The 27,589-nt window shown below is 56.3% G+C and overlaps 1 protein-coding gene across 3 annotated transcripts in view; it reads left to right on the top strand.

The window, feature by feature from the left end:
• LOC139253738 (atrophin-1-like) overlaps positions 1 to 27,589 on the top strand; it is a 371,736-nt gene that overhangs the window by 290,367 nt on the left and 53,780 nt on the right. For all 3 annotated transcript variants that reach the window (XM_070873528.1, XM_070873527.1, XM_070873529.1), the window contains exons 4-9: positions 1,153 to 1,257; positions 5,148 to 6,724; positions 8,758 to 8,968; positions 11,137 to 11,278; positions 23,088 to 23,231; positions 25,878 to 26,061. In XM_070873528.1, the coding sequence (XP_070729629.1) occupies positions 1,153 to 1,257; positions 5,148 to 6,724; positions 8,758 to 8,968; positions 11,137 to 11,278; positions 23,088 to 23,231; positions 25,878 to 26,061 (2,363 nt within the window). The remainder of the gene's footprint in view (positions 1 to 1,152; positions 1,258 to 5,147; positions 6,725 to 8,757; positions 8,969 to 11,136; positions 11,279 to 23,087; positions 23,232 to 25,877; positions 26,062 to 27,589) is intronic.

The following is a 27,589-nucleotide window of genomic DNA, read 5'->3' as shown; positions in this document are numbered from 1 at the left end:
GACATCAGTCAGTGTACAGATATCTCCCTGAGGGAGAGGGGACTGAGAGACACCAGTCAGTGTACAGATATCTCCCTGAGGGAGAGGGGACTTAGAGACACCAGTCAGTGTACAGATATCTCGCTGAGGGAGAGGGGACTGAGAGACACCAGTCAGTGTACAGATATCTCCCTGAGAGAGAGGGACTGAGAGACACCAGTCAGTGTACTGATATCTCCCTGAGGGAGAGGGGACTGAGAGACACCAGTCAGTGTACAGATATCTCCCTGAGGGAGAGGGGACTGAGAGACACCAGTCAGTGTACAGATATCTCCCTGAGGGTGAGGGACTGAGAGACACCAGTCAGTGTACAGATATCTCCCTGAGGGTGAGGGACTGAGAGACACCAGTCAGTGTGCAGATATCTCCCTGAGGGAGAGAGGGACTGAGAGACACCAGTCAGTGTACAGATGTCTCCCTGAGGGAGGGGGGACTGAGAGACACCAGTCAGTGTACAGATATCTCCCTGAGGGAGAGAGGGACTGAGAGACACCAGTCAGTGTACAGATATCTCCCTGAGGGAGAGAGGGACTGAGAGACACCAGTCAGTGTACAGATATCTCCCTGAGGGTGAGGGACTGAGAGACACCAGTCAGTGTACAGATATCTCCCTGAGAGAGGGGGACTGAGAGACACTAGTCAGTGTACAGCTATCTCCCTGAGAGAGAGAGGGACTGAGAGACACCAGTCAGTGTACAGATATCTCCCTGAGGGAGAGGGGACTGAGAGACACCAGTCAGTGTACAGATATCTCCCTGAGGGAGAGGGGACTGAGAGACACCAGTCAGTGTACAGATATCTCCCTGAGGGAGAGAGGGACTGAGAGACACCAGTCAGTGTACAGATATCTCCCTGAGGGAGAGGGGACTGAGGGACACCAGTCAGGTTCGAGGGGCCGTATGGCCTGCTCCTGCTCCTATTTCTTACAAACGCAAGTCTTTCCGTTACTCCGACTCCTGTGGTCTTGTGTCGCTCTGCGACGTTATTTCGGGACGCTGAGTTGAAGGTGAAGGTCCCGAAAAAAAGTCCGTGCCCACCGTCGTTGAGAGGCGCGAGGAAAAGGCTCAGTTCTTTCTGTCAACGCGAGTGACTCTTGTTGTCCGATCGCAACAGGTGGATGGAGCCTTGGAGCTGGACGTCAGCAAGCGTGTCCGCGACAGGGCGCAGTCTGACGATGACCGAGCGGACCGCAACAATCGCAAGAAGGCCAAGATGCGGGTGAGCTGTTATACCGGTGGAGCCCGGTCCACAATCCCGTCCAAACCCGCTTACAATTCCCCCCGCCCACCCCGCCCCCGATCCCACGCCGCACCCTCCTTGCTGGTCGATGATCGTGACCAGAAATCCCCGGCAACCACTTCCCGAACAGCTAATTCAGCACTAGGCCCGGGATGGAGCCTGGCCTTTCCTGCTCTGTGTGTGTGTGTGTGCGGGGAGGAGGCGCACAGTCCCACACACTGGCTGTGTGAGAGGATCAGGCTCACTCAGCATTAGGCCGGAGATGGAGCCTGGCCTTTCCTGCTCTGTGTGTGTGTGTGTCTGCGGGGCAGGGAGCGCTCAGTCCCACACAGGGCGGGGGATTATTTGACGTGCTCGTTGCCCAGCGTTAAAATCAGGTTTACTCCGTATCTAACCCCGTGCTGTACCTGCCCTTTGAGTGTTTGATGGGACAGTGTAGAGGGAGCTTTACTCTGTATCTAACCCCCTGTACCTGCCCTGGGAGTGTTTGATGGTACAGTGTAGAGGGAGCTTTACTCTGTATCTAACCCCCTGTACCTGCCCTGGGAGTGTTTGATGGTACAGTGTAGAGGGAGCTTTACTCTGTATCTAATCCCCTGTACCTGCCCTGGGAGTGTTTGATGGGACAGTGTAGAGGGAGCTTTACTCTGTATCTAACCCCCTGTACCTGCCCTGGGAGTGTTTGATGGGACAGTGTAGAGGGAGCTTTACTCTGTATCTAACCCCGTGCTGTACCTGCCCTGGGAGTGTTTGATGGGATAGTGTAGAGGGAGCTTTACTCTGTATCTAACCCCGTGCTGTACCTGCCCTGGGAGTGTTTGATGGGACAGTGTAGAGGGAGCTTTACTCTGTATCTAACCCCGTGCTGTACCTGCCCTGGGAGTGTTTGATGGGACAGTGTAGAGGGAGCTTTACTCTGTATTAACCCGCTGTACCTGCCCTGGGAGTGTTTGATGGGACAGTGTAGAGGGAGCTTTACTCTGTATCTAACCCCGTGCTGTACCTGCCCTGGGAGTGTTTGATGGGACAGTGTAGAGGGAGCTTTACTCTGTATCTAACCCCGTGCTGTACCTGCCCTGGGAGTGTTTGATGGGACAGTGTAGAGGGAGCTTTACTCTGTATTAACCCGCTGTACCTGCCCTGGGAGTGTTTGATGGGACAGTGTAGAGGGAGCTTTACTCCGTATCTAACCCCGTGCTGTACCTGCCCTGGGAGTGTTTGATGGGACAGTGTAGAGGGAGCTTTACTCTGTGTCTAACCCCCTGTACCTGCCCAGGGAGTGTTTGATGGGACAGCGTAGAGGGAGCTTTACTCTGTATCTAACCCCGTGCTGTACCTGCCCTGTGAGTGTTTGATGGGACAGTGTAGAGGGAGCTTTACTCTGTATCTAACCCTGTGCTGTACCTGCCCTGGGAGTGTTTGATGGGACAGTGTAGAGGGAGCTTTACTCTGTATCTAACCCCCTGTACCTGCCCTGAGTGTTTGATGGGACAGTGTAGAGGGGGCTTTACTCTGTATCTAACCCCCTGTACCTGCCCTGGGAGTGTTTGATGGTGCAGTGTAGAGGGAGCTTTACTCTGTATCTAACCCCCTGTACCTGCCCTGGGAGTGTTTGATGGTACAGTGTAGAGGGAGCTTTACTCTGTATCTAATCCCCTGTACCTGCCCTGGGAGTGTTTGATGGGACAGTGTAGAGGGAGCTTTACTCTGTATCTAACCCCCTGTACCTGCCCTGGGAGTGTTTGATGGGACAGTGTAGAGGGAGCTTTACTCTGTATCTAACCCCGTGCTGTACCTGCCCTGGGAGTGTTTGATGGGATAGTGTAGAGGGAGCTTTACTCTGTATCTAACCCCGTGCTGTACCTGCCCTGGGAGTGTTTGATGGGACAGTGTAGAGGGAGCTTTACTCTGTATCTAACCCCGTGCTGTACCTGCCCTGGGAGTGTTTGATGGGACAGTGTAGAGGGAGCTTTACTCTGTATTAACCCGCTGTACCTGCCCTGGGAGTGTTTGATGGGACAGTGTAGAGGGAGCTTTACTCTGTATCTAACCCCGTGCTGTACCTGCCCTGGGAGTGTTTGATGGGACAGTGTAGAGGGAGCTTTACTCTGTATCTAACCCCGTGCTGTACCTGCCCTGGGAGTGTTTGATGGGATAGTGTAGAGGGAGCTTTACTCTGTATCTAACCCCGTGCTGTACCTGCCCTGGGAGTGTTTGATGGGACAGTGTAGAGGGAGCTTTACTCTGTATGTAACCCCGTGCTGTACCTGCCCTGGGAGTGTTTGATGGGACAGTGTAGAGGGAGCTTTACTCTGTATTAACCCGCTGTACCTGCCCTGGGAGTGTTTGATGGGACAGTGTAGAGGGAGCTTTACTCCGTATCTAACCCCGTGCTGTACCTGCCCTGGGAGTGTTTGATGGGACAGTGTAGAGGGAGCTTTACTCTGTGTCTAACCCCCTGTACCTGCCCAGGGAGTGTTTGATGGGACAGCGTAGAGGGAGCTTTACTCTGTATCTAACCCCGTGCTGTACCTGCCCTGTGAGTGTTTGATGGGACAGTGTAGAGGGAGCTTTACTCTGTATCTAACCCCCTCTACCTGCCCTGGGAGTGTTTGATGGGACAGTGTAGAGGGAGCTTTACTCTGTATCTAACTCCCTGTACCTGCCCTGGGAGTGTTTGATGGGACAGTGTAGAGGGAGCTTTACTCTGTATCTAACCCCCTGTACCTGCCCTGAGTGTTTGATGGGACAGTGTAGAGGGGGCTTTACTCTGTATCTAACCCCCTGTACCTGCCCTGAGTGTTTGATGGGACAGTGTAGAGGGAGCTTTACTTTGTATCTAACCCCGTGCTGTACCTGCCCTGGGAGTGTTTGATGGGACAGTGTAGAGGGAGCTTTACTCTGTATCTAACCCCCTGTACCTGCCCTGGGAGTGTTTGATGGGACAGTGTAGAGGGAGCTTTACTCTGTATCTAACCCCCTGTACTTGCCCTGGGAGTGTTTGATGGGACAGTGTAGAGGGAGCTTTACTCTGTATCTAACCCCCTGTACCTGCCCTGGGAGTGTTTGATGGGACAGTGTAGAGGGAGCTTTACTCTGTATCTAACCCCGTGCTGTACCTGCCCTGGGAGTGTTCGATGGGACAGTGTAGAGGGAGCTTTACTCTGTATCTAACCCCCTGTATCTGCCCTGGGAGTGTTTGATGGGACAGTGTCGAGGGAGCTTTACTCTGTATCTCACCCCGTGCTGTACCTGCCCAGGGAGAGTTTGATGGGACAGTGTAGAGGGAGCTTTACTCTGTATCTAACCCTGTGCTGTACCTGCCCTGGGAGTATTTGATGGGACAGTGTAGAGGGAGCTTTACTCTGTATCTAACCCCCTGTACCTGCTCTGGGAGTGTTTGATGGGACAGTGTAGAGGGAGCTTTACTCTGTATCTAACCCTGTGCTGTACCTGCCCTGGGAGTATTTGATGGGACAGTGTAGAGGGAGCTTTACTCTGTATCTAACCCTGTGCTGTACCTGCCCTGGGAGTGTTTGATGGGACAGTGTAGAGGGAGCTTTACTCTGTATCTAACCCCCTGTACCTGCCCTGGGAGTATTTGATGGGACAGTGTAGAGGGAGCTTTACTCTGTATCTAACCCCCTGTACCTGCCCTGGGAGTGTTTGATGGGACAGTGAAGAGGGAGCTTTACTCTGTATCTAACTCCCTGTACCTGCCCTGGGAGCGTTTGACGGGACAGTGTCGAGGGAGCTTCACTCTGTATCTAACCCCGTGCCGTGGGAGTGTTTGACGGGACAGTGTGTGGCCCAGTCCGCGCCCCTAACAACCCCCCCCTTGCACCCTTTCTGCACCCCCCACCCTCCAGGAGTTCACGCAGCCTCTGTCCCCCTCGGATCTCGACAGCCTGGACAGCAACAGCATCAACGACGACGTCAGCAGTGACCCCCGGGACATCGACCAGGACAACCGCAGCACCTCGCCCAGCATCGCCAGCCCCGGGGGCCCAGACAGCGACTCCGACTCCTCCGTATCTCAGTGTCCCCTCGCCCCCCGTGGCAGCCCTCTCCCCCGCCCCTCCAGCCTGGAGGCCCAGCAGCGGCTTCAGCCCCAGGCGGGCGGCCTCCTGGCCGAGCCCCCTCCCTCCGCCGGCCCCCCGTCGCAGCCCTTACTCGAGCCCCAGGCTTCTCGGCCTGCCCACCCGGCGCTCGCCCCGCAGCCTTACCCAGGCCTGAAACCCGGCCTGCTGCCCGCCGCCCAGCCCCTGGAGCAGCCGCTCGCCGGCAAGGCGCCCTCGGGCCCCCACTCCCAGAAGCCTCAGGCCCACCCGGGGGCCGCTTTCTCCCACGTCCCCATGAACCTGCCCCCTCCCCCTGCCCTCAAGCCCCTGGCCGCCGCCCCGGCCCCCGGCCAGGCCCAGGCTTCGGCCCAGATGCCGGCCCTCCAGCTGATGGCCCAGGCTCAGGCCCAGGCCGGGCCTCCCCCGGCGACCGCCCCGGCAACCGGCCTGGCCCAGGCCCAGAGCCCGCCCCAGAGCCAGCTGCTGGCTCCGTCCAACCCGGGCGGCGCCCAGGCCCACTTCACCCACACGCCCCCCTCCTCCTCCTCCTCCTCCTCCTCAGCCTCCTCCGCCTCCCAGCCCGGCCCGCATTACAATCACCCGTTCCCCCAGTCGGCCGGCTCCGTCCCGGCCCACCCCCTCAGCTTCGGCAGCCCGGCCCTGCCCTCGCAGGCCGGCTGGAGCCAGGCGCCCTCTTACGGACGTCAAGCGCCCCCTCCCCAGCACCCCCAGGCCTACCCCCAGCCCCCCGCCCCCCGCCAGTCCTTCTCCCACCCGCCGCACCCCGCCAACCAGGCCTCGGGCTTCGGACGGCCGCCCGCCCCGCCCTCGGCCCAGCCGGTGCCCCAATCCTTCCCGCCCGCCCCCTCCAGCCAGGCTGGGGCCTACCCCCACCAGCCTCCCACTGGGGCCCACCCGCCCTCCTCGGGCGGCAAGCCCTACCCTGCCTCCAGCCAGGCCCCGGCCCACCAGGGCTACCCGCCCGCCCCCTCCCCCAACCACGGCAGCTACGCCCAGCCCTTGTCCTCCTCCTCCGCCTCCTCGTCCTCCGCCTCCTCCTCCTCCTCCGCCACCTCCTCCTCCTCCTCCTCCTCCTCCACCGCCCACCCGGCCTACCTCCACCCCTCCGGCCCCCCCCACCCACCCCCCGGCCCCTCGGCCTACTCCCACCCGCCCCCCTTCCCCTTCCCGTCCGCCCCCTCCCCCTCGCCCGCCACCTCCGCCTCGGGGGCCACCTTCAAGCCGGGAGGACCCCCGGTCAAGATCAAGGAGGAGCTCGGCGAGGAGCCTGACGAACCCGAGAGCCCCCCGCTGCTTCCGGCCCGCAGCCCCTCCCCGGAGCCCAAGGTGGTGGACACGGCCAGCCATGCCAGCCAGTCGGCCAGGTAAGGCCCTGCAAACCCGGGGCGCGAGCCGCTAACTCGTCACTGGGGCTCAGTTCCTCTCTGTCTCTCTCTCTCTCAGTTCTGACCCGTTCTCTCCCTCTCTCTCTCTCTCTCTCCCTCTCTCCTCTCCCCTTCCCTCTCTCTCTCTCAGTTCTGACCCATCCCCTCCCTCCCTCTCTCTGTCCCCTCCTTCACTCCCTCCCTCTCTCCCTCCTTCGCTCCCCCCCTCCCTCTCTCCCTCTCCGTCCCCCCTCTTCGCTCCCTCCCTCCCTCTCTCTCTCCCTCTCTCTCTCTCCCTCTCTCCTCTCCCCTTCCCTCCCTCTCTCTCTCGCTCCCTCTCGCTCACTGCTAACCCGTTCTCTCCCTCTATTTCTCTCTCCCTCTCTCTGTCTCCCTCTCTCCTCCCCCGTTTCCCCTCTCTCTCTCTCTCTCCAATCTAACCCGTTCCCTCTCTCTTTCTCTCTCTCTCTCCGATCTAACCCGTTCCTTCTCTCTTTCTCTCTTTCTCCGATTTAATCCGTTCCCTCCCTCTCCCTGTCTCTCTCTCTCTCAGATTTAACCCGTTCATTCCCTCTCTACCTCCCTCTCTCTCCCTCCCACCCTCTCTCTTTCTCCCTCTCTCCTCTCCCATTCCCTCTCTCTCTCAGTTCTGACCCATTCCCTCCCTCCCTCTCTCTGTCCCCTCCTTCACTCCCTCGCTCTCTCCCTCCTTCGCTCCCTCCCTCACTCTCTCCCTCTCTGTCCCCCCTTCACTCCCTCCCTCTCTTTCACTCCCTCTCGCTCACTGCTAACCCGTTCTCTCCCTCTATTTCTCTCTCCCTCTCTCTGTCTCCCTCCCTCCTCCCCCGTTCCCTCTCTCTCTCTCTCCGATCTAACCCGTTCCTTCTCTCTTTCTCTCTCTCTCCGATCTAATCCGTTCCCTCCCTCTCCCTGTCTCTCTCTCTCAGATTTAACCCATTCATTCCCTCTCTACCTCCCTCTCTCTCCCTCCCACCCTCTCTCTCTCTCTCTCTCTCTCTCTCCCTCTCTCCTCTCCCATTCCCTCTCTCTCTCAGTTCTGACCCATTCCCTCCCTCCTTCTCTCTGTCCCCTCCTTCACTCCCTCGCTCTCTCCCTCCTTCGCTCCCTCCCTCACTCTCTCCCTCTCTGTCCCCCCTTCACTCCCTCCCTCTCTCTCGCTCCCTCTCGCTCACTGCTAACCCGTTCTCTCCCTCTATTTCTCTCTCCCTCTCTCTGTCTCCCTCTCTCCTCCCCCGTTCCCTCTCTCTCTCTCTCCGATCTAACCCGTTCCCTCTCTCTTTCTCTCTCTCTCTGATCTAACCCATTCCCTCCCTCTCCCTCGCTCTCAGATTTAACCCGTTCATTCCCTCTCTCCCTCCCTCCCTCTCCCTCCCACCCTCTCTCTCTCTCTTTCTCTCCCTCCCTCTCTCTCCCTCCCTCCCTCTCTCTCTCTATCTCCCTCCCTCTCCCATCCCTGTCTCCCCCTCCCCCTCCCCCTCTCTCTCTCTCCCTCCCACCCTCTCTCTACCTCCGTCCCTCTCGCTCTCTGTCCGATCTAACCTGTTCCCTCCCTCCCTCTCTCTCTCTCTCTCTCCCTCCCCCCCTCCCTCTCCCTCCCTCTCTCCCCTCCCTCTCCTTCTCTCTCTCTCTCTCCCTCTCTCTCTCTCTCTCTCTCCCTCTCCCTCTCCCCCTCCCTCTCTCTCTCTCCCTCCCTCTCTCCCTCTCCCTCTCTCTCTCCCTCCCTCCCTCCCTCTCACTCCCTCCCTCCCTCGCTCTCTCTCCCTCTCTCCCTCTCTCTCCCGTTCCCTCCCTCTCCCTCTCTCTCACAGATCGAACCCATTCCCTCCCTCCCTCTCTCCTCTCCCGTTCCCTCCCTCTCCCTCTCTCTCTCTCTCTCTCTCTCACAGATCGAACCCATTCCCTCCCTCCCTCTCCCCCTCCCCCACACTCCCTCTCTCCCCCTCCCTCTCCTTCTCTCTCACTCTCTCTGATCTAACCTGTTCTCTCTCTCTCTCCCCGCCCCCCCCCGGCAGGTTTATCAGACACTTTGACCGCGGGTACAACTCCTGTTCCCGCTCCGACCTGTACTTCATCCCGCTACCTGGCTCCAAGCTGGCGAAGAAACGGGAAGAGCTCCTGGAACGGGCACGGAAGGAGGCGGAGCAGAAAGTGCGGGAGGAGAAGGAGAGGGAGCGAGAGCGGGAGCGAGAGAGGGAACGAGAGAAGGAGATGGAGAGAGCGATGGTGAGCACAGTAGACTGCGACTGTCATCAATAAAAACACGGAGAGTGTTGGAAATACTCAGCGGGTTTCTGGAGCGAGAAAGAGTGTTAACGTCTCAGGTCGATGACGTTTAGTGTACCCCCACTTTATACCCAGTGTATCGAGCGCTCCCGGGGCAGGTACAATACAGAGCTCCCTCTACATTACCCTGACAGTGTACCCCCACTTTATACCCAGTGTATCGAGTGCTCCCGGGGCAGGTACAATACAGAGCTCCCTCTACATTACCCCGACAGTGTACCCCCACTTTATACCCAGTGTATCGAGTGCTCCCGGGGCAGGTACAATACAGAGCTCCCTCTACATTACCCTGACAGTGTACCGCCACTTTATACCCAGTGTATCGAGTGCTCCCGGGGCAGGTACAATACAGAGCTCCCTCTACATTACCCCGACAGTGTACCCCCACATTATACCCAGTGTATCGAGTGCTCCCGGGGCAGGTACAATACAGAGCTCCCTCTACATTACCCTGACAGTGTACCCCCACTTTATACCCAGTGTATCGAGTGCTCCCGGGGCAGGTATAATACAGAGCTCCCTCTACATTACCCCGACAGTGCACCCCCACTTTATACCCAGTGTATCGAGTGCTCCCGGGGCAGGTACAATATAGAGCTCCCTCTACATTACCCCAACAGTGCACCCCCATTTTATACCCAGTGTATCGAGTGCTCCCGGGGCAGGTACAATACAGAGCTCCCTCTACATTACCCCGACAGTGCACCCCCACTTTATACCCAGTGTATCGAGTGCTCCCGGGGCAGGTACAATACAGAGCTCCCTCTACATTACCCCGACAGTGCACCCCCACTTTATACCCAGTGTATCGAGTGCTCCCGGGGCAGGTACAATATAGAGCTCCCTCTACATTACCCCGACAGTGCACCCCCATTTTAAACCCAGTGTATCGAGCGCTCCCGGGGCAGGTACAATACAGAGCTCCATCTACATTACCCCGACAGTGCACCCCCATTTTAAACCCTGCCTTTGTTCAGCTTAAGGCAAAATATTTCAGTAAATTCCGTCACCTGTTTGTGTCAGTGGGAAACGGTTCAAAATTGTGTCTTAGTTGGGCGTCCTTTATTGCTCGCAAGCTTCTTGGGCCTAGCAGGCCTCTGCGGAAGCCTGGGTATAAAGTGGGGGTACACTGAAAGCTTCATAAGGTGTGGTATGGTCTGTTAGATCACTGTTCATGAAGATGCTTCAAGCTTGCGCTCGCTTTCATGGCTGCAAAGGTTCCGCAATCTTCCTCCTCACGCTAAATGGCAAAGGTACCACCAGCATTCAACTCTCGGGCTGCCAACTCTGTGTGGGACTTTGCTCACTGGGTGCAATCGATCGGTCGCCAATGGCGGCCACTCTACCCACGATCCCCTGTGCTCCGGAGACCGCCCTACCCAAAGGAGCGCACTCGTGCCTGGGGCCCATTGCATGCTGGGGTGGGTTCGCGGGTCCTTACGGAGGAGGCCAGTCAACTCCCCCGAGCCTTAATGGGCCTCCTCCTGTTCCTATGGTAACAGGCTCGAGGGGCTGAATGGGCCTCCTCCTGTTGCTATGGTAACAGGCTCGAGGGGCTGAATGGGCCTCCTTCTGTTGCTATGGTAACAGGCTCGAGGGGCTGAATGGGCCACCTCCTGTTGCTATGGTAACAGGTTCGAGGGGCTGAATGGGCCTCCTCCTGTTCCTGTGTAACAGGCTCGAGGGGCTGAATGGGCCTCCTCCTGTTCCTGTGTAACAGACTCGAGGGGCTGAATGGGCCTCCTCCTGTTGCTATGGTAACGGGCTCGAGGGGCTGAATGGGCCTCCTCCTGTTCCTATGGTAACAGGTTCGAGGGGCTGAATGGGCCACCTCCTGTTCCTATGGTAACAGGTTCGAGGGACTGAATGGGCCACCTCCTGTTGCTATGGTAACAGGTTCGATGGCGGATGAACGGGCCTACTGTTGCTATGGTAACAGGCTCGATGGCGGATGAACGGGCCTACTGTTGTTCCTATGGAGGGATGAACTGGCCTCCTCCTGTTCCTAGCTTGGGCATCTTCTCTTTCCCGCCTCATTCGGGTTTTCTGTTCCCTCCCGCCACCCTTCCCCGCGTCTTCTTTGCCTAAACCTCTCTTTGTCTCCTCAGAAACTCTCCAACGAGACGCGGATGCAGGACGCCATCTTGATGGGCGGCGCGGGCCACCGGCATTCCTTCGAAGCGCAGCCGGGCAGCATCGCCGCCGTGCCCCCGTACCTGGGGCCCGACACCCCGGCCTTGCGGACGCTGAGTGAGTATGCCCGGCCACGCGCCGGCCAGTCGGGTGGTGGGGGGGGGGGGCGTCGCGGGGCTGCGGGAGAGGCTGGAGGCTCGGGTCAGAGGTCGAGGTGGTGGCCCGGGCATCGCCCCGCCCCGGGGTTGGCCGCGGGAAGGGCGGGGGGGCGTTCGACCCCTTCCCCACGCCCGGCCCTGTCCCGAACCCCACCCACGCGGAGAGGTGGGGGCAGCAGCGGACCGGATGCCCGCCGCCCCCCCCTGGCCCGACTACAGACGCTCAACTCCGCTTCTCGCCATCACCACCACCACCGGCACCCACACGTCCACTCCCATCTCCACCTGCACCGGCACGGTGCCGCCCACCAAGGTGAGCACCGGGAAACCAGCTCCGTACCCGCCCGCGAATCCCCCCCCCCTCCCCCCCCGCCTCCCACCGTCCGTCCCCCTAAGCTTTTCTGTCCTCGTCGGCACAGGTCCTCCCTCGCAGGCTTGGGCCTAGTATCACCATAGCGACAGAGAGGCCTCCTTTTCCAGGCTCGCCCATTTGCAGCCTCGGGCCTAGCATCGTCATTGCGACAGAGAGGCCTCCTCTCTCCAGGCTCCCTCTCGCAGGCTCAGGCCGCGTATCGTCAGTGTTGACAGAGTGGCCTCCATTTCAGCCTCCCCCTTGCAGGCTTGGGCCTAGCATCGCCCGAGCGACAGAGAGGCCTTCTCTCTCCAGGCTCCCTCTCGCAGGCTCAGGCCGAGTATCGTCAGTGTTGACAGAGTGGCCTCCATTTCAGGCTCCCCCTCACAGGCTTACACCTAGCATCGCCTTAGCGACAGAGAGGCCTTCTCTCTCCAGGCTCTCCCTCTCGCAGGCTCAGGCCTAGTATCGTCAGTGTGACAGAGTGGTCTCCATTTCAGGCTCCCCCTCGCAGGCTTAGGCCTCGCATCGCCCGAGCGACAGAGAGGCCTTCTCTCTCCAGGCTCGTCTTTTTTGCAGCCTCGGGCCTAGTATCATCAGTGCGACAGAGGGGCTTCCAGGTCCAGGCTCCCCCATTTGCAGCCTTGGGCCGAGCCTCGCCAGTTCGACAGAGAGGCCTTCTCTCTCTAGGCTCCCTCGGCGGCCTGAGCAACATGACCAAGAGGGGCCCTCTGCATTCAGGCAGGGGTGATTCTCCCCCAGCTAAAACCTGGGGAGATTTCTGCTGCCAGGCGCCCTTAGCAACTTCCAGCTAACAAAAACGTTTCCTCTTTATCGATATTTATACATAAAAAACGATTTGTGAAGAGTTCACTGTGGAGATAGGTTGGCCATTGCTTGCGTGCTGCAGCTTAGAAAGGGACACAAGATGGCCGACATTCTGAGCCGAAATTAGAGTTTCAGAGCGGCCTGAGCAACAATCGTGCGATTGGTTCCAATGGCTTTAGCTCCTAAAGTGCATCCTCATGACTCAATGGCTAACTGCCCAGCTTGGTGTGGTGGAGAAGCCCACACAGGGCAGAAAAGACCCAGGCTTCCTCCTCGGCCCTGTGTTGAGTGAGCGGAATTGAAGGGAGGCCTGGCACAAGGCCCGGGGGTTGTGGGGCGGGGGGGGGGGGGGTTAGCTTGGAGGGGACACTCAAATAGGATTAAGATCTCTCTAACCCTTCATAGCTACCGTGAACAGCGACCTTTCAACTCTTGGTGATCATCCACTTGTGTGTCAAGCCCGCACGAGAGAAGTTCCGGTTCAAACCCCGAAGGATCTCGTTCACTTTCGCCTCGCGAATCATAATGGGAGGGGAAAAAATTAAAGTCTTTGAAGGCTGGGCCCTCAGATGTTACAGAAACACTCGGTAGCGACCTTTCCCGGGTCTTGAGAGTAGCGGGGTGGAGGGGGAGCTAGCGGGGGGGCTGGGGTGAGGAGAAGGGGATGCTAGCTGTCCCTCTCCTCCCGTCTCTCCACACACACACACACTGGCTGACTCGTGATCTAGGAAACAGGAGCCCTGGCCAATTTTGCCTCCTCCTTAATTCCGGGGTGCTGAGGTCAACTGTAGACCCTACCAACACCACCCCACGCACCCCCCCCCCCCCCCGCACTCCAATTTCCCTCCTTCCCTCTCCCCCATCGCCCCACCCTGCTCAGTCTGGGGATCATTACCTCACCGGTGAGTTTGGCTAACTTCAGCACGAGGCCGAGAATGAAGCCTGGGCTTTTCCTGCTCTGTGTGTGTGTGTGGGGGGAGGGGGGGGTGGGCTGCAGGCTCAGTCCCACACCGGGTGCAAGATCAGGCTAAATCCAGCACTAGGCCGAGAATGAAGCCTGGGACTTTCCTGCTCTGTGTGTGTGTGTGTGTGTGTGTGGGCTTCAATAACCACACCAGGCAGGAGATTATCCATCCATGAGTGATCAGGGAGAAAGGTTGGGAAAAAAGCCTGCCTTATTAACTTATCCAGACAAGCGGCAAGGGTGAGGAACAGGCCCAAAGCCTGCACGTAGAGGCTGGTCGTCATGGAGACTGGCCAGGCCCAAGACTCAAAATGGCCCCTCAGTTGGCACTGGGCAAATAGTTGGTTGGAGGGAGAGCTCGGAACACAAGTTGTGGATTACCCGGACTAGCTGGTCTCTTTTTCCGAAAGAAATGTTGGTTTCTTTTCCTTTCTTTGCCTCAAAATTGTAAAACGAAAACGTCTGTTTTTGAGGATATCTTTGAGGATATAACGAGCATGGTGGATAGAGGTGTACCGATGGATGTGGTGTATTTAGATTTCCAAAAGGCATTCGATAAGGTGCCACACAAAAGGTTACTGCAGAAGATAAAGGTACGCGGAGTCAGAGGAAATGTATTAGCATGGAGAGAGAATTGGCTGGCTAACAGAAAGCAGAGAGTCGGGATAAATGGGTCCTTTTCGGGTTGGAAATCGGTGGTTAGTGGTGTGCCACAGGGATCGGTGCTGGGACCACAACTGTTTACAATATACATAGATGACCTGGAAGAGGGCACAGAGTGTAGTGTAACAAAATTTGCAGATGACACAAAGATTAGTGGGAAAGCGCGTTGTGTAGAGGACACAGAGAGGCTGCAAAGAGATTTGGATAGGTTAAGTGAATGGGCTAAGGTTTGGCAGATGGAATACAATGTCGGAAAGTGTGAGGTCATCCACCTTGGGGAAAAAAAACAGTAAAAGGGAATATTATTTGAATGGGGAGAAATTACAACATGCTGCGGTGCAGAGGGACCTGGGGGTCCTTGTGCATGAAACTCTTTTAGAGTCTACCTGCAAAAACATAAAACATTAAACTGTGCCACCCGACCTGGGTGACACACCAGACATTTACAAGGCCCTTTTTTCCTTTTTTTGGTTTTTTTTTGTGTTTTTCATTTTTTTTTTGGTTTTTTTTTTTGGGCGCTAAAATCACATTTTTCCAGTGCCCCCTATAAAAGGGAAGGGGGACACTAAAAGCACCGGCAATTAAAACAAATTAAACTTTAAAACGTAAATCAAATTAAAATTTGGTTGCCGGGCGTGATGATGCACTCCAGTCCCTCCGGTGCCCACCTCTCGTGGAAGGCCGCGAGCGTACCGGTGGACACCGCGTGCTCCATCTCCAAGGACACCCTGGACCGGATGTAAGAGCGGAAGAGAGGCAGGCAGTCAGGTTGAACGACCCCCTCGACCGCCCGCTGCCTGGACCGGCTGATGGCACCCTTGGCCGTGCCCAGGAGCAGTCCTACGAGGAGGCCTTCGGACCTACCCGCTCCCCTCCGCACAGGGTGTCCAAAGATCAGGAGGGTGGGACTGAAGTGCAGCCAGAATTTCAGGAGCAGCCCCTTCAAATAGTGGAACAGGGGCTGCAACCTTGTGCATTCAATAAAAACATGGAACACGGACTCCTCCAGACCGCAGAAATTGCAGGCGACCTGGGAGTCCGTGAACTGGCTTAAAAATTTGTTGCACGGCACTGCTCCGTGCACCACCCTCCAGGCCAAGTCCCCGATGAATAGTGGGAGGACCCCTGCGTAGAGTGCCCTCCATCGGGGACCCCCGCCTCCTCCGGACGGCAAGATGGTACGCCATGGCGTGTCCGGACGGCCGGCGAGGATGGCAAAGTTGAGGGTGTGCAGGAGCAGCCCGTACAGGAAACCCCTCCGCGCGGAACTGAAAGGCACGGAGGGGATTTCCCCGAGGCGGCTCAAGTTGTGAGGCGCCGGCCCCCGAGGGAGGTTCCGGGGTTTGGCGCCGATGAGGAATTCCGTCCGGACGGGGTTCAGTTCGGACGGGATCTCCCCACGTGCTTGAGCCTCCTCGATGCACCTAACGGAGTCAGGGCCCAGAGCTGTTTTTAGCGACTCGATGGCATCGGCCGCGTGGCGGACGTTGGCAGAGTTTAGGCGCCGCGCCAGCGTGTCTGGCGCCATCCAGCCCGCTCCTCCGCCATCGAGCAGGTCCCTGACCCTGGTCACCTCACCAGCCACAGCCCTCTCTCCCAAAAAGTTAGTTTGCAGGTGCAGCAGGGAATCAGGAAGGCGAATGGGATGTTGGCCTTCATTGCGAGAGGGATGGAGTACAAAAGCAGGGAGGTCCTGCTGCAACTGTACAGGGTATTGGTGAGGCCGCACCTGGAGTACTGCATGCAGTTTTGGTCACCTTACTTAAGGAAGGGTATACTAAGCTTTGGAGGAGGTACAGAGACGATTCACTAGGCTGATTCCGGAGATGAGGGGGTTACCTTATGATGATAGATTGAGTAGACTGGGTCTTTACTCGTTGGAGTTCAGAAGGATGAGGGGTGATCTTATAGAAACATTTAAAATAATGAAAGGGATAGACAAGATAGAGGCAGAGAGGTTGTTTCCACTGGTCGGGGAGACTAGAACTAGGGGGCACAGCCTCAAAATGCGGGGGAGACAATTTAAAACCGAGTTGAGAGGGAATTTCTTCTCCCAGAGGGTTGTGAATCTGTGGAATTCTCTGCCCAAGGAAGCAGTTGAGGCCTAGCTCATTGAATGTATTCAAGTCACAGATCGATAGATTTTTAACCAATAAGGGAATTAAGGGTTACGGGGAGCGGGCGGGTAAGTGGAGCTGAGTCCACGGCCAGATCAGCCATGGTCTTGTTGAATGGCGGAGCAGGCTCGAGGGGCTAGATGGCCTGCTCCTGTTCCTAATTCTTCTGTCTTCCATTTTATTTTTCCTTATTTTAATCTTGCCTTGAGTCGCCAACCTTAAGAGCCCCTCCTCCGCCTCCCCTGCCCCCACACACACAGGCATGTGACCCACACCCCCGCCCCCACCCCCGCCTTCACCACCCACCACCAGCGACGTCTGTTTGACCGAACCCCGCCCCCAACAGCTTTGTGTTTGTGCGCCCCATTACTCTCGGCTTGTCCATTTTCCTTTGGGGCCCGGTGCCCAGCAGAGGCCTTCCGCTCTCCGAGACGGGCAGCAAGGAACGGCCAAGTGCAGGGCGATCGAACTCAGGCAAGCCTGGGGCCTATCAAAAACGTCCTCCCCTCCCTCCTCCCCTCCCACAAACGACTTGACGCCCGACCATTTGCAGCCCCGCCCGCCTTCTCCCAACCCACCAGCAACACCCAAACCCTGACCCTCCCTCCCGCCCCAGAGTTCACGGTATTCCAGGCCTAGCGGTGCCTGCAGCCTGAGCGAGGTGGTAGAGCCTGCCTGCTGTCTTCTGCTGCTTACGTCTAGGGGAGGACCCCCACGCCTCCATGATCGGATCAGCCGTGATCGTATTAAATGGCGGAGCAGGTTCGAGAGGCCGTATGACCCACTCCTGCTCCTATTTCTTATGTTCTTATGGACTGAGGGACACCAGTCAATGTACAGATATCTCCCTGAGGGTGGGGGACTGAGAGACACCAGTCAGTGTACAGATATCTCCCTGAGAGAGAGGGGACTGAGAGACACCAGTCAGTGTACAGATATCTCCCTGAGGGAGAGGGGACTGAGAGACACCAGTCAGTGTACAGATATCTCCCTGAGGGAGAGGGGACTGAGAGACACCAGTCAGTGTACAGATATCTCCCTGAGGGTGGGGACTGAGAGACACCAGTCAGTGTACAGATATCTCCCTGAGGGAGAGGGGACTGAGAGACACCAGTCAGTGTACAGATATCTCCCTGAGGGTGGGGGACTGAGAAACACCAGTCAGTGTACAGATATCTCCCTGAGGGAGAGGGGACTGAGAGACACCAGTCAGTGTACAGATATCTCCCTGAGAGAGGGGACTGAGAGACACCAGTCAGTGTACAGATATCTCTCTGAGGGAGAGGGGACTGAGAGACACCAGTCAATGTACAGATATCTCCCTGAGGGAGAGGGGACTGAGAGACACCAGTCAATGTACAGATATCTCCCTGAGGGAGAGGGGACTGAGAGACACCAGTCAGTGTACAGATATCTCCCTGAGGGAGAGGGGACTGAGAGACACCAGTCAGTGTACAGATATCTCCCTGAGGGAGAGGGACTGAGAGACAGCAGTCAGTGTACAGATATCTCCCTGAGGGAGAGGGGACTGAGAGACACCAGTCAGTGTACAGATATCTCCCTGAGGGAGAGGGGACTGAGAGACACCAGTCAGTGTACAGATATCTCCCTGAGGGAGAGGGGACTGGGAGACACCAGTCAGTGTACAGATATCTCCCTGAGGGAGAGGGGACTGAGAGACACCAGTCAGTGTACAGATATCTCCCTGAGGGAGAGGGACTGAGAGACAGCAGTCAGTGTACAGATATCTCCCTGAGGGAGAGGGGACTGAGAGACACCAGTCAGTGTACAGATATCTCCCTGAGGGAGAGGGGACTGAGAGACACCAGTCAGTGTACAGATATCTCCCTGAGGGAGAGGGGACTGGGAGACACCAGTCAGTGTACATTTTCGGGGTCCGGTTCGCCTTCCTGCAGAGCATTGTGGGTACGATGATGTCACCAACTACCTGACGGTCTGGTATCGAAGTCTGACATATGCTGCATTGTGAAAAATATTGCCATATTGCCCAGTCACCCGAGCAACTGTGCCCCTAATGGGTGCAGAGAGCATCACGGAGACAGGAATCCCCAACAGTCGGAGGAACGATACCAGTGCTCCAGCCAAAAGGGTTTTGATAGAAAGATTTTGCTAACCTTTGCAGGCTGGTGTAGCCTGCTTGTGACAAAAATATCTCAGGTTTTGCTGCATCTCACACCTGATATCGACTGTACGGAGCGTCTACACGACCCAATCCCACATAAGTGACATCCTTGCGGTCAATAGGTGCTCCACAGGTGTGTGTGTGTCTTCCCTACTGTGCATTCTGGGTACAGTGACATCACTGCGGTCAATAGGTGCTCTACAGGTGTGTGTGTGTCTGCCCCACAGTGCACTCTGGGTACAGTGACATCCCTGCGGTCAATAGGTGCTGTACAGGTGCGCTGTGTGCCTTCCCCACAGTGCATTCTGGGTACAGTGACATCCCTGCGGTCAATAGGTGCTGTACAGGTGCGCTGTGTGCCTTCCCCACAGTGCATTCTGGGTACAGTGACATCCCTGCGGTCAATAGGTGCTGTACAGGTGTGTGTGTGTCTTCCCCACAGTGCATTCTGGGTACAGTGACATCCCTGCGGTCAATAGGTGCTGTACAGGTGCGCTGTGTGCCTTCCCCACAGTGCATTCTGGGTACAGTGACATCCCTGCGGTCAATAGGTGCTGTACAGGTGCGCTGTGTGTCTTCCCCACAGTGCATTCTGGGTACAGTGACATCACCACGGTCAATAGGTACTGTACAGTTGTGTGTGTGCCATCCCCACAGTGCATTCTGGGTACGGTGACATTACTGCGGTCAATAGGTGCTGTACAGGTGTGTGTGTGCCTTTCCACAGTGCATTCTGGGTACGGTGACATCAGTGCGGTCAATAGGTGCTGTACAGGTGCGCTGTGTGTCTTCCCCACAGTGCATTCTGGGTACGGTGACATCACCACGGTCAATAGGTACTGTACAGGTGTGTGTGTGCCTTTCCGCAGTGCATTCTGGGTACGGTGACATCACTGTGTTCAATAGGTACTGTTATAGGTGTGTGTGTGTGCCTTCCCCACAGTGCATTCTGGGTACGGTGACATCACTGTGTTCAATAGGTACTGTACAGGTGCGCTGTGTGCCTTCCCCACAGTGCATTCTGGGTACGGTGACATCACTGCGGTCAATAGGTGCTGTACAGGTGCGCTGTGTGCCTTCCCCACAGTGCATTCTGGGTACGGTGACACCATGGTAGCTTTGCTGTGCAAATCTGGCGGCCTCCTGGGGCCAACGTCGCGGGGAGTTTGTAGACTTGCTGTTTTCTGATTATCGCTTCAACATTTCAGCAGTCGGATGTTTTCGCTCACATGGGTACAGACCCCCCCACCCCTACTGTGTTACTGAGCCAAGTATGAAGCGCAGCCCACAGTATAACTTGGTCTGCCACTCTCCGCCGGTACAAGTCTCGGCGTGCTCGCGGCCCTGCCTCACACAGAGCAGGAAAGGTCCAGGCTCCATCCCGGGCCTAGTGCTGAGTTAGCCCGATCTCACACATCCGGTGTGGGACTGAGCGCCCCACACACACACACACACACACACACACACCGAGCAGGAAAGGTCCAGGCTTCACCTCCGGCCTAGTGCTGAGTTAGCCCGATCTCACACACCCGGTGTGGGACTGAGCGCCCCACACACACACACACACACACACACACACACCGAGCAGGAAAGGTCCAGGCTTCACCTCCGGCCTAGTGTTGAGTTAGTGTACCCCAGCAGGTTCAGAGTTCACGGGCTGCAATGAACCTTAGTGACCCTGGGTTAGCCTTTCTGCTACTGGTCATTGCCCATTGTCGCCCTGCTCCTGCCTGGCCCACACTCAGTGTAAGTGTATACGTATAGGGCTGGTTCGGCGCAGAAAGATACCTGGACTCCAAAGGCTAAGGCCACGAGGGGAGGTTCCGCAATCTAGGATTGCATTCCTGGAATTTAGATGGTTTAAGGGTTGATCTGATCGAAGTTTTCAGGATATTAAGGGGAACAGCGAGGGTAGATAGACAGAGACTATTTCTGCTGGTTGGGGATTCGAGGATTAGGTGGCGTAGTCTAATAATTAGAGGCCGACATTTCAGGAGTGAAGTTCAGAAACACTTCTAAACACACAAAGGATGGCAGAATTCTCTTCCGCAAACGGCAATGGATGTTGGGGAGAAAGTGAGGAGCTGGGAGTGAGGGATATGGGGAGAAGGTCGGAGGATGTAGGATTGAGGCATATGGGGTGTCACGTATTCAACTGTCATTGTAACCCATGCGCAAGCTGACCTGAGTTGTACACCTTGAGAACATTGACCACAGGGGGGCGAACTTGTGGGAGACACTCCCCACCTGGACTTTCCGGTATAAAGAGGGGAAGCTCCACCCACCGTCTAGCTCTTGAGGTCGTGGTCACAGAGTGGTAAAGGTAACTGGTCACAGAGTGACCTTCCCTCAAGCATGGGCCTCGTGGGGCTTACATCGGGCCCGTCCTCCTCGGACATCAACCTGGCTGCAGGCTTCCTGCACGTACGCGCCAAGTGACCGCTGACGTTGCAGTTTCTGCAGGTATGTTGCTGATGCCTGCAAGCCCTGGCTGGGCGTTTGCCTCCACACCTCCAACACGAGCCGTTGTTGGAAACAAAAGGTCCATTACCAGTCGATCGTCTCTGACTGTCTCTGTAACTGTCCTTAAGCGCACCATTGACAGGTGTTGATGGCCCCATTACTGGCCGCATTGTCCCTTGCGATGGCATGAATCGCTGTTCAGCTGGCCATTGTCTCTGTTGAATTCCCTCTTTGGGTTGGACTACAGGCTGGGGCATGTCCGATTTCCCCTGTCTGCCTGGAGAACTGTGTGCCGCGTTAACAATGCTGACTCCCTGGTCGTTTGCCGCATTTGAGCCAAGATTTTTGTCAGACATTATTCTGGTCTCTTCCTCCCCTGAGATAAACGTCTGGGCAATCAGAGCCGCCGCTTCCAAGGTCAAGTCTTTGGTCTCAATCAGTTTCCTGTAAACCCCAGCGTGCCCGATGCCCTCAATAAAAAAAAGTCTCGCAGCATCTCCGCTCTGCATGCATCTGGGAACTTGCATAGGCTCACCAGTCGCCGGAGGTCTGCCACGAAGTCTGGAACGCTTTGCCCTTCTCACCGCCGGTGCGTATAAAACCGGTGTCTCGCCATGTGCATGCTGCTCGCCGGTTTAAGGTGTTCCCCGATCAACTTACTGAGCTCTTCGAACGTCTTGTCCATCGGCTTCTCTGGCGCTAGAAGCTCCTACATAAGAACATAGGAACATAAGAATTAGGAACAGGAGTAGGCCATCTAGCCCCTCGAGCCTGCTCCGCCATTCAACAAGATCATGGCTGATCTGGTCGTGGACTCAGCTCCACTTACCCGCCCGCTCCCCGTAACCCTTAATTCCCTTATTGGTTAAAAATCTATCGATCTGTGACTTGAATACATTCAATGAGCTAGCCTCAACTGCTTCCTTGGGCAGAGAATTCCACAGATTCACAACCCTCTGGGAGAAGAAATTCCTTCTCAACTCGGTTTTAAATTGGCTCCCCCGTATTTTGAGGCTGTACCCCCTAGTTCTAGTCTCCCCGACCAGTGGAAACAACCTCTCTGCCTCTATCTTGTCTATCCCTTTCATTATTTTAAATGTTTCTATAAGATCACCCCTCATCCTTCTGAACTCCAACGAGTAAAGACCCAGTCTACTCAATCTATCATCATAAGGTAACCCTCTCATCTCCGGAATCAGCCTCGTGAATCGTCTCTGTACCCCCTCCAAAGCTTAGTATATCCTTCCTTAAGTAAGGTGACCAAAACTGCACGCAGTACTCCAGGTGCGGTCTCACCAATACCCTGTACAGTTGCAGCAGGACCTCCCTGCTTTTGTACTCCATCCCTCTCGCAATGAAGGCCAACATCCCATTCGCCTTCCTGATTACCTGCTGCACCTGCAAACTAACTTTTTGGGATTCATGCACAAGGACCCCCAGGTCCCTCTGCAACGCAACATGTTGTAATTTCTCCCCATTCAAAGAATATTCCCTTTTACTGTTTTTTTTCCCCAAGGTGGATGACCTCACATTTTCCGACATTGTATTCCATCTGCCAAACCTTAGCCCATTCGCTTAACCTATCTCAATCTCTTTGCAGCCTCTCCGTGTCCTCTACACAACCCGCTTTCCCACTAATCTTTGTGTCATCTGCAAATTTTGTTACACTACACTCTGTCCCCTCTTCCAGGTCATCTATGTATACTGGAAACAGTTGTGGTCCCAGCACCGATCCCTGTGGCACACCACTAACCACCGATTTCCAACCCGAAAAGGACCCATTTATCCCGACTCTCTGCTTTCTGTTAGCCAGCCAATTCTCTATCCATGCTAATACATTTCCTCTGACTCCGCGTACCTCTATCTCCTGCAGTAACCTTTTGTGTGGCACCTTATCGAATGCCTTTTGGAAATCTAAATACACCACATCCATCGGTACACCTCTATCCACCATGCTCGTTATATCCTCAAAGAATTCCAGTAAATTAGTTCAACATGATTTCCCCTTCATGAATCCATGCTGCGTCTGCTTATTACATGGGTTACAATGACGGTTGAGTCCATAGCACGGGGGGAGGTGGGATTGAGGGATATGGGGAGAAGGCTTGGAGGATTGAGGGATGTGATGGGAGTATTCTGCAACTGAGTGTCTCAATTTTCCCCCAACAGGGTTGATGGACTGCTCTGGCCTCCAAAGTACAACAAACACAAAAGACTTTCAAATATCTTGTCTTTCAGCTGCCCAGGGGGTACACCCCCTCATTGACCCATTGGCTGGCAGTGGTCAGCTGACACGGATAGCCTATCCATCCGGGACCATTCCCAACCACCTACTGGGCCAGCCCGTCTCAGAACATGAGATCCTCCGGCACCAGATATTCGGTAAGAGTCCGCGCGCATATCGGTTGGACCCCCCGTGGTATGGCGGGGAGCTCGGGGGAGGGATGGCGGACGATGGCCAAACGCTACAGTCAACGTGTGAGGTCAACTGGTGCCAACAGGCCATCCTGCTCGCTGTGGACCCCACCCCCACCTTCTCCCCGTATCCCTCACTCCCCAATCCCACTTCTCCCCATAACCCCGACTCCCCAATCCCACTTCTCCCCGTATCCCTCATTCCCCAATCCCACTTCTCCCCATAACCCCGACTCCCCAATCCCACTTATCCCCGTATCCCTCATTCCCCAATCCCACTTCTCCCCATAACCCCGACTCCCCAATCCCACTTCTCCCCGTATCCCTCATTCCCCAATCCCACTTCTCCCCATAACCCCGACTCCCCAATCCCACTTCTCCCAGTATCCCTCACTCCCCAATCCCACTTCTCCCTGTATCCCTCACTCCCCAATCCCACTTCTCCCTGTATCCCTCACTCCCCAATCCCACTTCTCCCCATAACCCCGACTCCTCAATCCCACTTCTCCCAGTATCCCTCACTCCCCAATCCCACTTCTCCCAGTATCCCTCACTCCCCAATCCCACTTCTCCCAGTATCCCTCACTCCCCAATCCCACTTCTCCCTGAATCCCTCACTCCCCAATCCCACTTCTCCCAGTATCCCTCACTCCCCAATCCCACTTCTCCCCGTATCCCTCACTCCCCAATCCCACTTCTCCCCATAACCCCAACTCCCCAATCCCACTTCTCCCAGTATCCCTCACTCCCCAATCCCACTTCTCCCCATAACCCCGACACCCCAATCCCACTTCTCCCAGTATCCCTCACTCCCCAATCCCACTTCTCCCTGAATCCCTCACTCCCCAATCCCACTTCTCCCAGTATCGTTCACTCCCCAATCCCACTTCTCCCAGTATCCCTCACTCCCCAATCCCACTTCTCCCAGTATCCCTCACTCCCCAATCCCACTTCTCCCAGTATCCCTCACTCCCCAATCCCACTTCTCCCCGAATTCCTCACTCCCCAATCCCACTTCTCCCAGTATCCCTCACTCCCCAATCCCACTTCTCCCTGTATCCCTCACTCCCCAATCCCACTTCTCCCCATAACCCCGACTCCCCAATCCCACTTCTCCCAGTATCCCGCGCTCTCCAATCCCACTTCTCCCCATAACCCCGACTCCCCAATCCCACTTCTCCCGGTGTCCCTCACTCCCCAATCCCACTTCTCCCCGTGTCCCTCACTCCCCAATCCCACTTCTCCCCGTGTCCCTCACTCCCCAATCCCCGCCCCCCCTTCTCCCCGTATCCCTCACTCCCCAATCCCCCCCCCCCCTCCCTTCTCCCCATATCCCTCGCTCCCACCTCCCCACCAAGTTAACGCCAGCGTTGGGGTTTCAAAGGCGCTACGAAGGGAAGATTCGATTGAGGTTGGGGCCGAGGTGGGCAGGGGCGTAGAGCCGTAGCCCCTGGGTGAAAATTAGCCCGTGTACTTGCTCCGGATTCAGTGCTTCACTGAACGGTCAAATTCATCTCGGGTGCTGGGGAAAAATGTGCATTTCTTGCACGCGTGTGTGCATATGTGTGAGAGGCAGGGGTTCAGGTGGGGCCAAGATCAGGGCTGAATGGGCCTCCTGTTCCTATGGCAACAGGCTCAAGGGGCTGAATGGGCCTCCTGTTCCTATGGCAACAGGCTCGAGGGGCTGAATGGGCCTCCTCCTGTTCCTGTGTAATGCGCTCGAGGAGCTGAATGGGCCTCCTGTTCCTGTGTAACAGGCCCGAGGGGGCTGAATGGGCCTCCTCCTGTTCCTGTGTAACAGGCCCGAGGGGGCTGAATGGGCCTCCTCCTGTTCCTGTGTAACAGGCCCGAGGGGGCTGAATGGGCCTCCTCCTGTTCCTGTGTAACAGGCTCGAGGGGCTGAATGGGCCTCCTGTTCCTGTGTAACAGGCTCGAGGGGCTGAATGGGCCTCCTGTTCCTGTGTAACAGGCTCGAGGGGCTGAATGGGCCTCCTCCTGTTCCTGTGTAACAGGCTCGAGGGGCTGAATGGGCCTCCTCCTGTTCCTGTGTAACAGACTCGAGGGGCTGAATGGGCCTCCTCCTGTTCCTGTGTAACAGACTCGAGGGGCTGAATGGGCCTCCTGTTCCTGTGTAACAGGCTCGAGGGGCTGAATGGGCCTCCTCCTGTTCCTGTGTAACAGGCTCGAGGGGCTGAATGGGCCTCCTCCTGTTCCTGTGTAACAGGCCCGAGGGGCTGACTGGGCCTCCTGTTCCTGTGTAACAGGCTCGAGGGGCTGAATGGGCCTCCTCCTGTTCCTGTGTAACAGGCTCGAGGGGCTGACTGGGCCTCCTCCTGTTCCTGTGTAACAGGCTCGAGGGGCTGAATGGGCCTCCTCCTGTTCCTGTGTAACAGACTCGAGGGGCTGAATGGGCCTCCTCCTGTTCCTGTGTAACAGGCTCGAGGGGCTGAATGGGCCTCCTCCTGTTCCTGTGTAACAGGCTCGAGGGGCTGAATGGGCCTCCTCCTGTTCCTGTGTAACAGGCTCGAGGGGCTGAAGGGGCCTCCTCCTGTTCCTATCTGTTACAGGCCTGGTTGTTCCCTTTTTCATCCAGCTTGTCTTTGACCGTTGCAGGGACACCGTACAGGGAACTGCAGGGCTCAGTTCCAGCTCCAATGTCGGCTGCACATCAGCTCCAAGCAATGCAGGCCCAGTCCGCCGAACTCCAGCGTTTGGCCATTGAGCAACACCAGCAGTGGCTCCAGGGCCACCACCATTTGCACGGAGTACCTCTCCCCGGACAGGAGGACTACTACAGGTAGGGAGCCTCTTCGGCCTAGCTCGGCCTTGTCCGCTTCTTGCCAAGCAGACAGCGGACGATAGCAGATCCTGATTACTGCTTCTGAATCCTGCCCTCTACACTGTCCCATCAAATACTCCCAGGGCAGCTACAGGGGGTTAGATACAGAGTAAAGCTCCCTCTACACTGTCCCATCAAACACTCCCAGGGCAGCTACAGGGGGTTAGATACAGAGTAAAGCTCCCTCTACACTGTCCCATCAAACACTCCCAGGGCAGGTACAGGGGGTTAAATACAGAGAAAAGCTCCCTCTACACTGTCCCATCAAACACTCCCAGGGCAGGTACACCACGAGGTTAGATACAGAGTAAAGCTCCCTCTACACTGTCCCATCAAACACTCCCAGGGCAGGTACAGGGGGTTAGATACAGATTAAGCTCCCTCTACACTATCCCATCAAACACTCCAAGGGCAGGTACAGGGGGTTAGATACAGAGTAAAGCCCCCTCTACACTCTCCCATCAAACACTCCCAGGGCAGGTACAGCACGGGGTTAGACACAGAGTAAAGCTCCCTCTACACTGTCCCATCAAAGACTCCCAGGGCAGGTACAGCACGGGGTTAGATACAGAGTAAAGCCCCCTCTACACTGTCCCATCAAACACTCCCAGAGCACGTACAGCACAGGGTTAGATACAGAGTAAAGCTCCCTCTACACTGTCCCATCAAACACTCCCAGGGCAAGTACAGCACGGGGTTAGATACAGAGTAAAGCTCCCTCTACACTGTCCCATCAAACACTCCCAGGGCAGGTACAGCACGGGGTTAGATACAGAGTAAAGCTCCCTCTACACTGTCCCATCAAACACTCCCAGGGCAGGTACAGGGGGATAGATACAGAGTAAAGCTCCCTCTACACTGTCCCATCAAACACTCCCAGGGCAGGTACAGGGGGATAGATACAGAGTAAAGCTCCCTCTACACTATCCCATCAAACACTCCCAGGGCAGGTACAGCACGGGGTTAGATACAGAGTAAAGCTCCATCTACACTGTCCCATCAAACACTCCCAGGGCAGGTACAGCACGGGGTTAAATATAGAGTAAAGCTCCCTCTACACTGCCCCATCAAACACTCCCAGGGCAGGTACAGCACGGGGTTAGATACAGAGTAAAGCTCCCTCTACACTGTTCCATCAAACACTCCCAGGGCAGGTACAGGGGGTTAGATACAGAGTAAAGCTCCCTCTACACTGTCCCATCAAACACTCCCAGGGCAGGTACAGGGGGTTAGATACAGAGTAAAGCTCCCTCTACACTGTCCCATCAAACACTCCCAGGGCAGGTACAGGGGGTTAGATACAGAGTAAAGCTCCCTCTACACTGTCCCATCAAACACTCCCACGGCAGGTACAGGGGGTTAGATACAGAGTAAAGCTCCCTCGACACTGTCCCATCAAACACTCCCAGGGCAGGTACAGGGGGTTAGATACAGAGTAAAGCTCCCTCTACCCTGTCCCATCAAACACTCCCAGGGCAGGTACAGG

The sequence above is a fragment of the Pristiophorus japonicus genome, unplaced genomic scaffold (assembly GCF_044704955.1).
Source record: "Pristiophorus japonicus isolate sPriJap1 unplaced genomic scaffold, sPriJap1.hap1 HAP1_SCAFFOLD_509, whole genome shotgun sequence".
Lineage (NCBI taxonomy): Eukaryota > Metazoa > Chordata > Chondrichthyes > Pristiophoridae > Pristiophorus > Pristiophorus japonicus.
The sequence above is the reverse complement of the archived record's forward strand: the minus strand, read 5'-3'. Positions and strand labels throughout refer to the sequence as shown.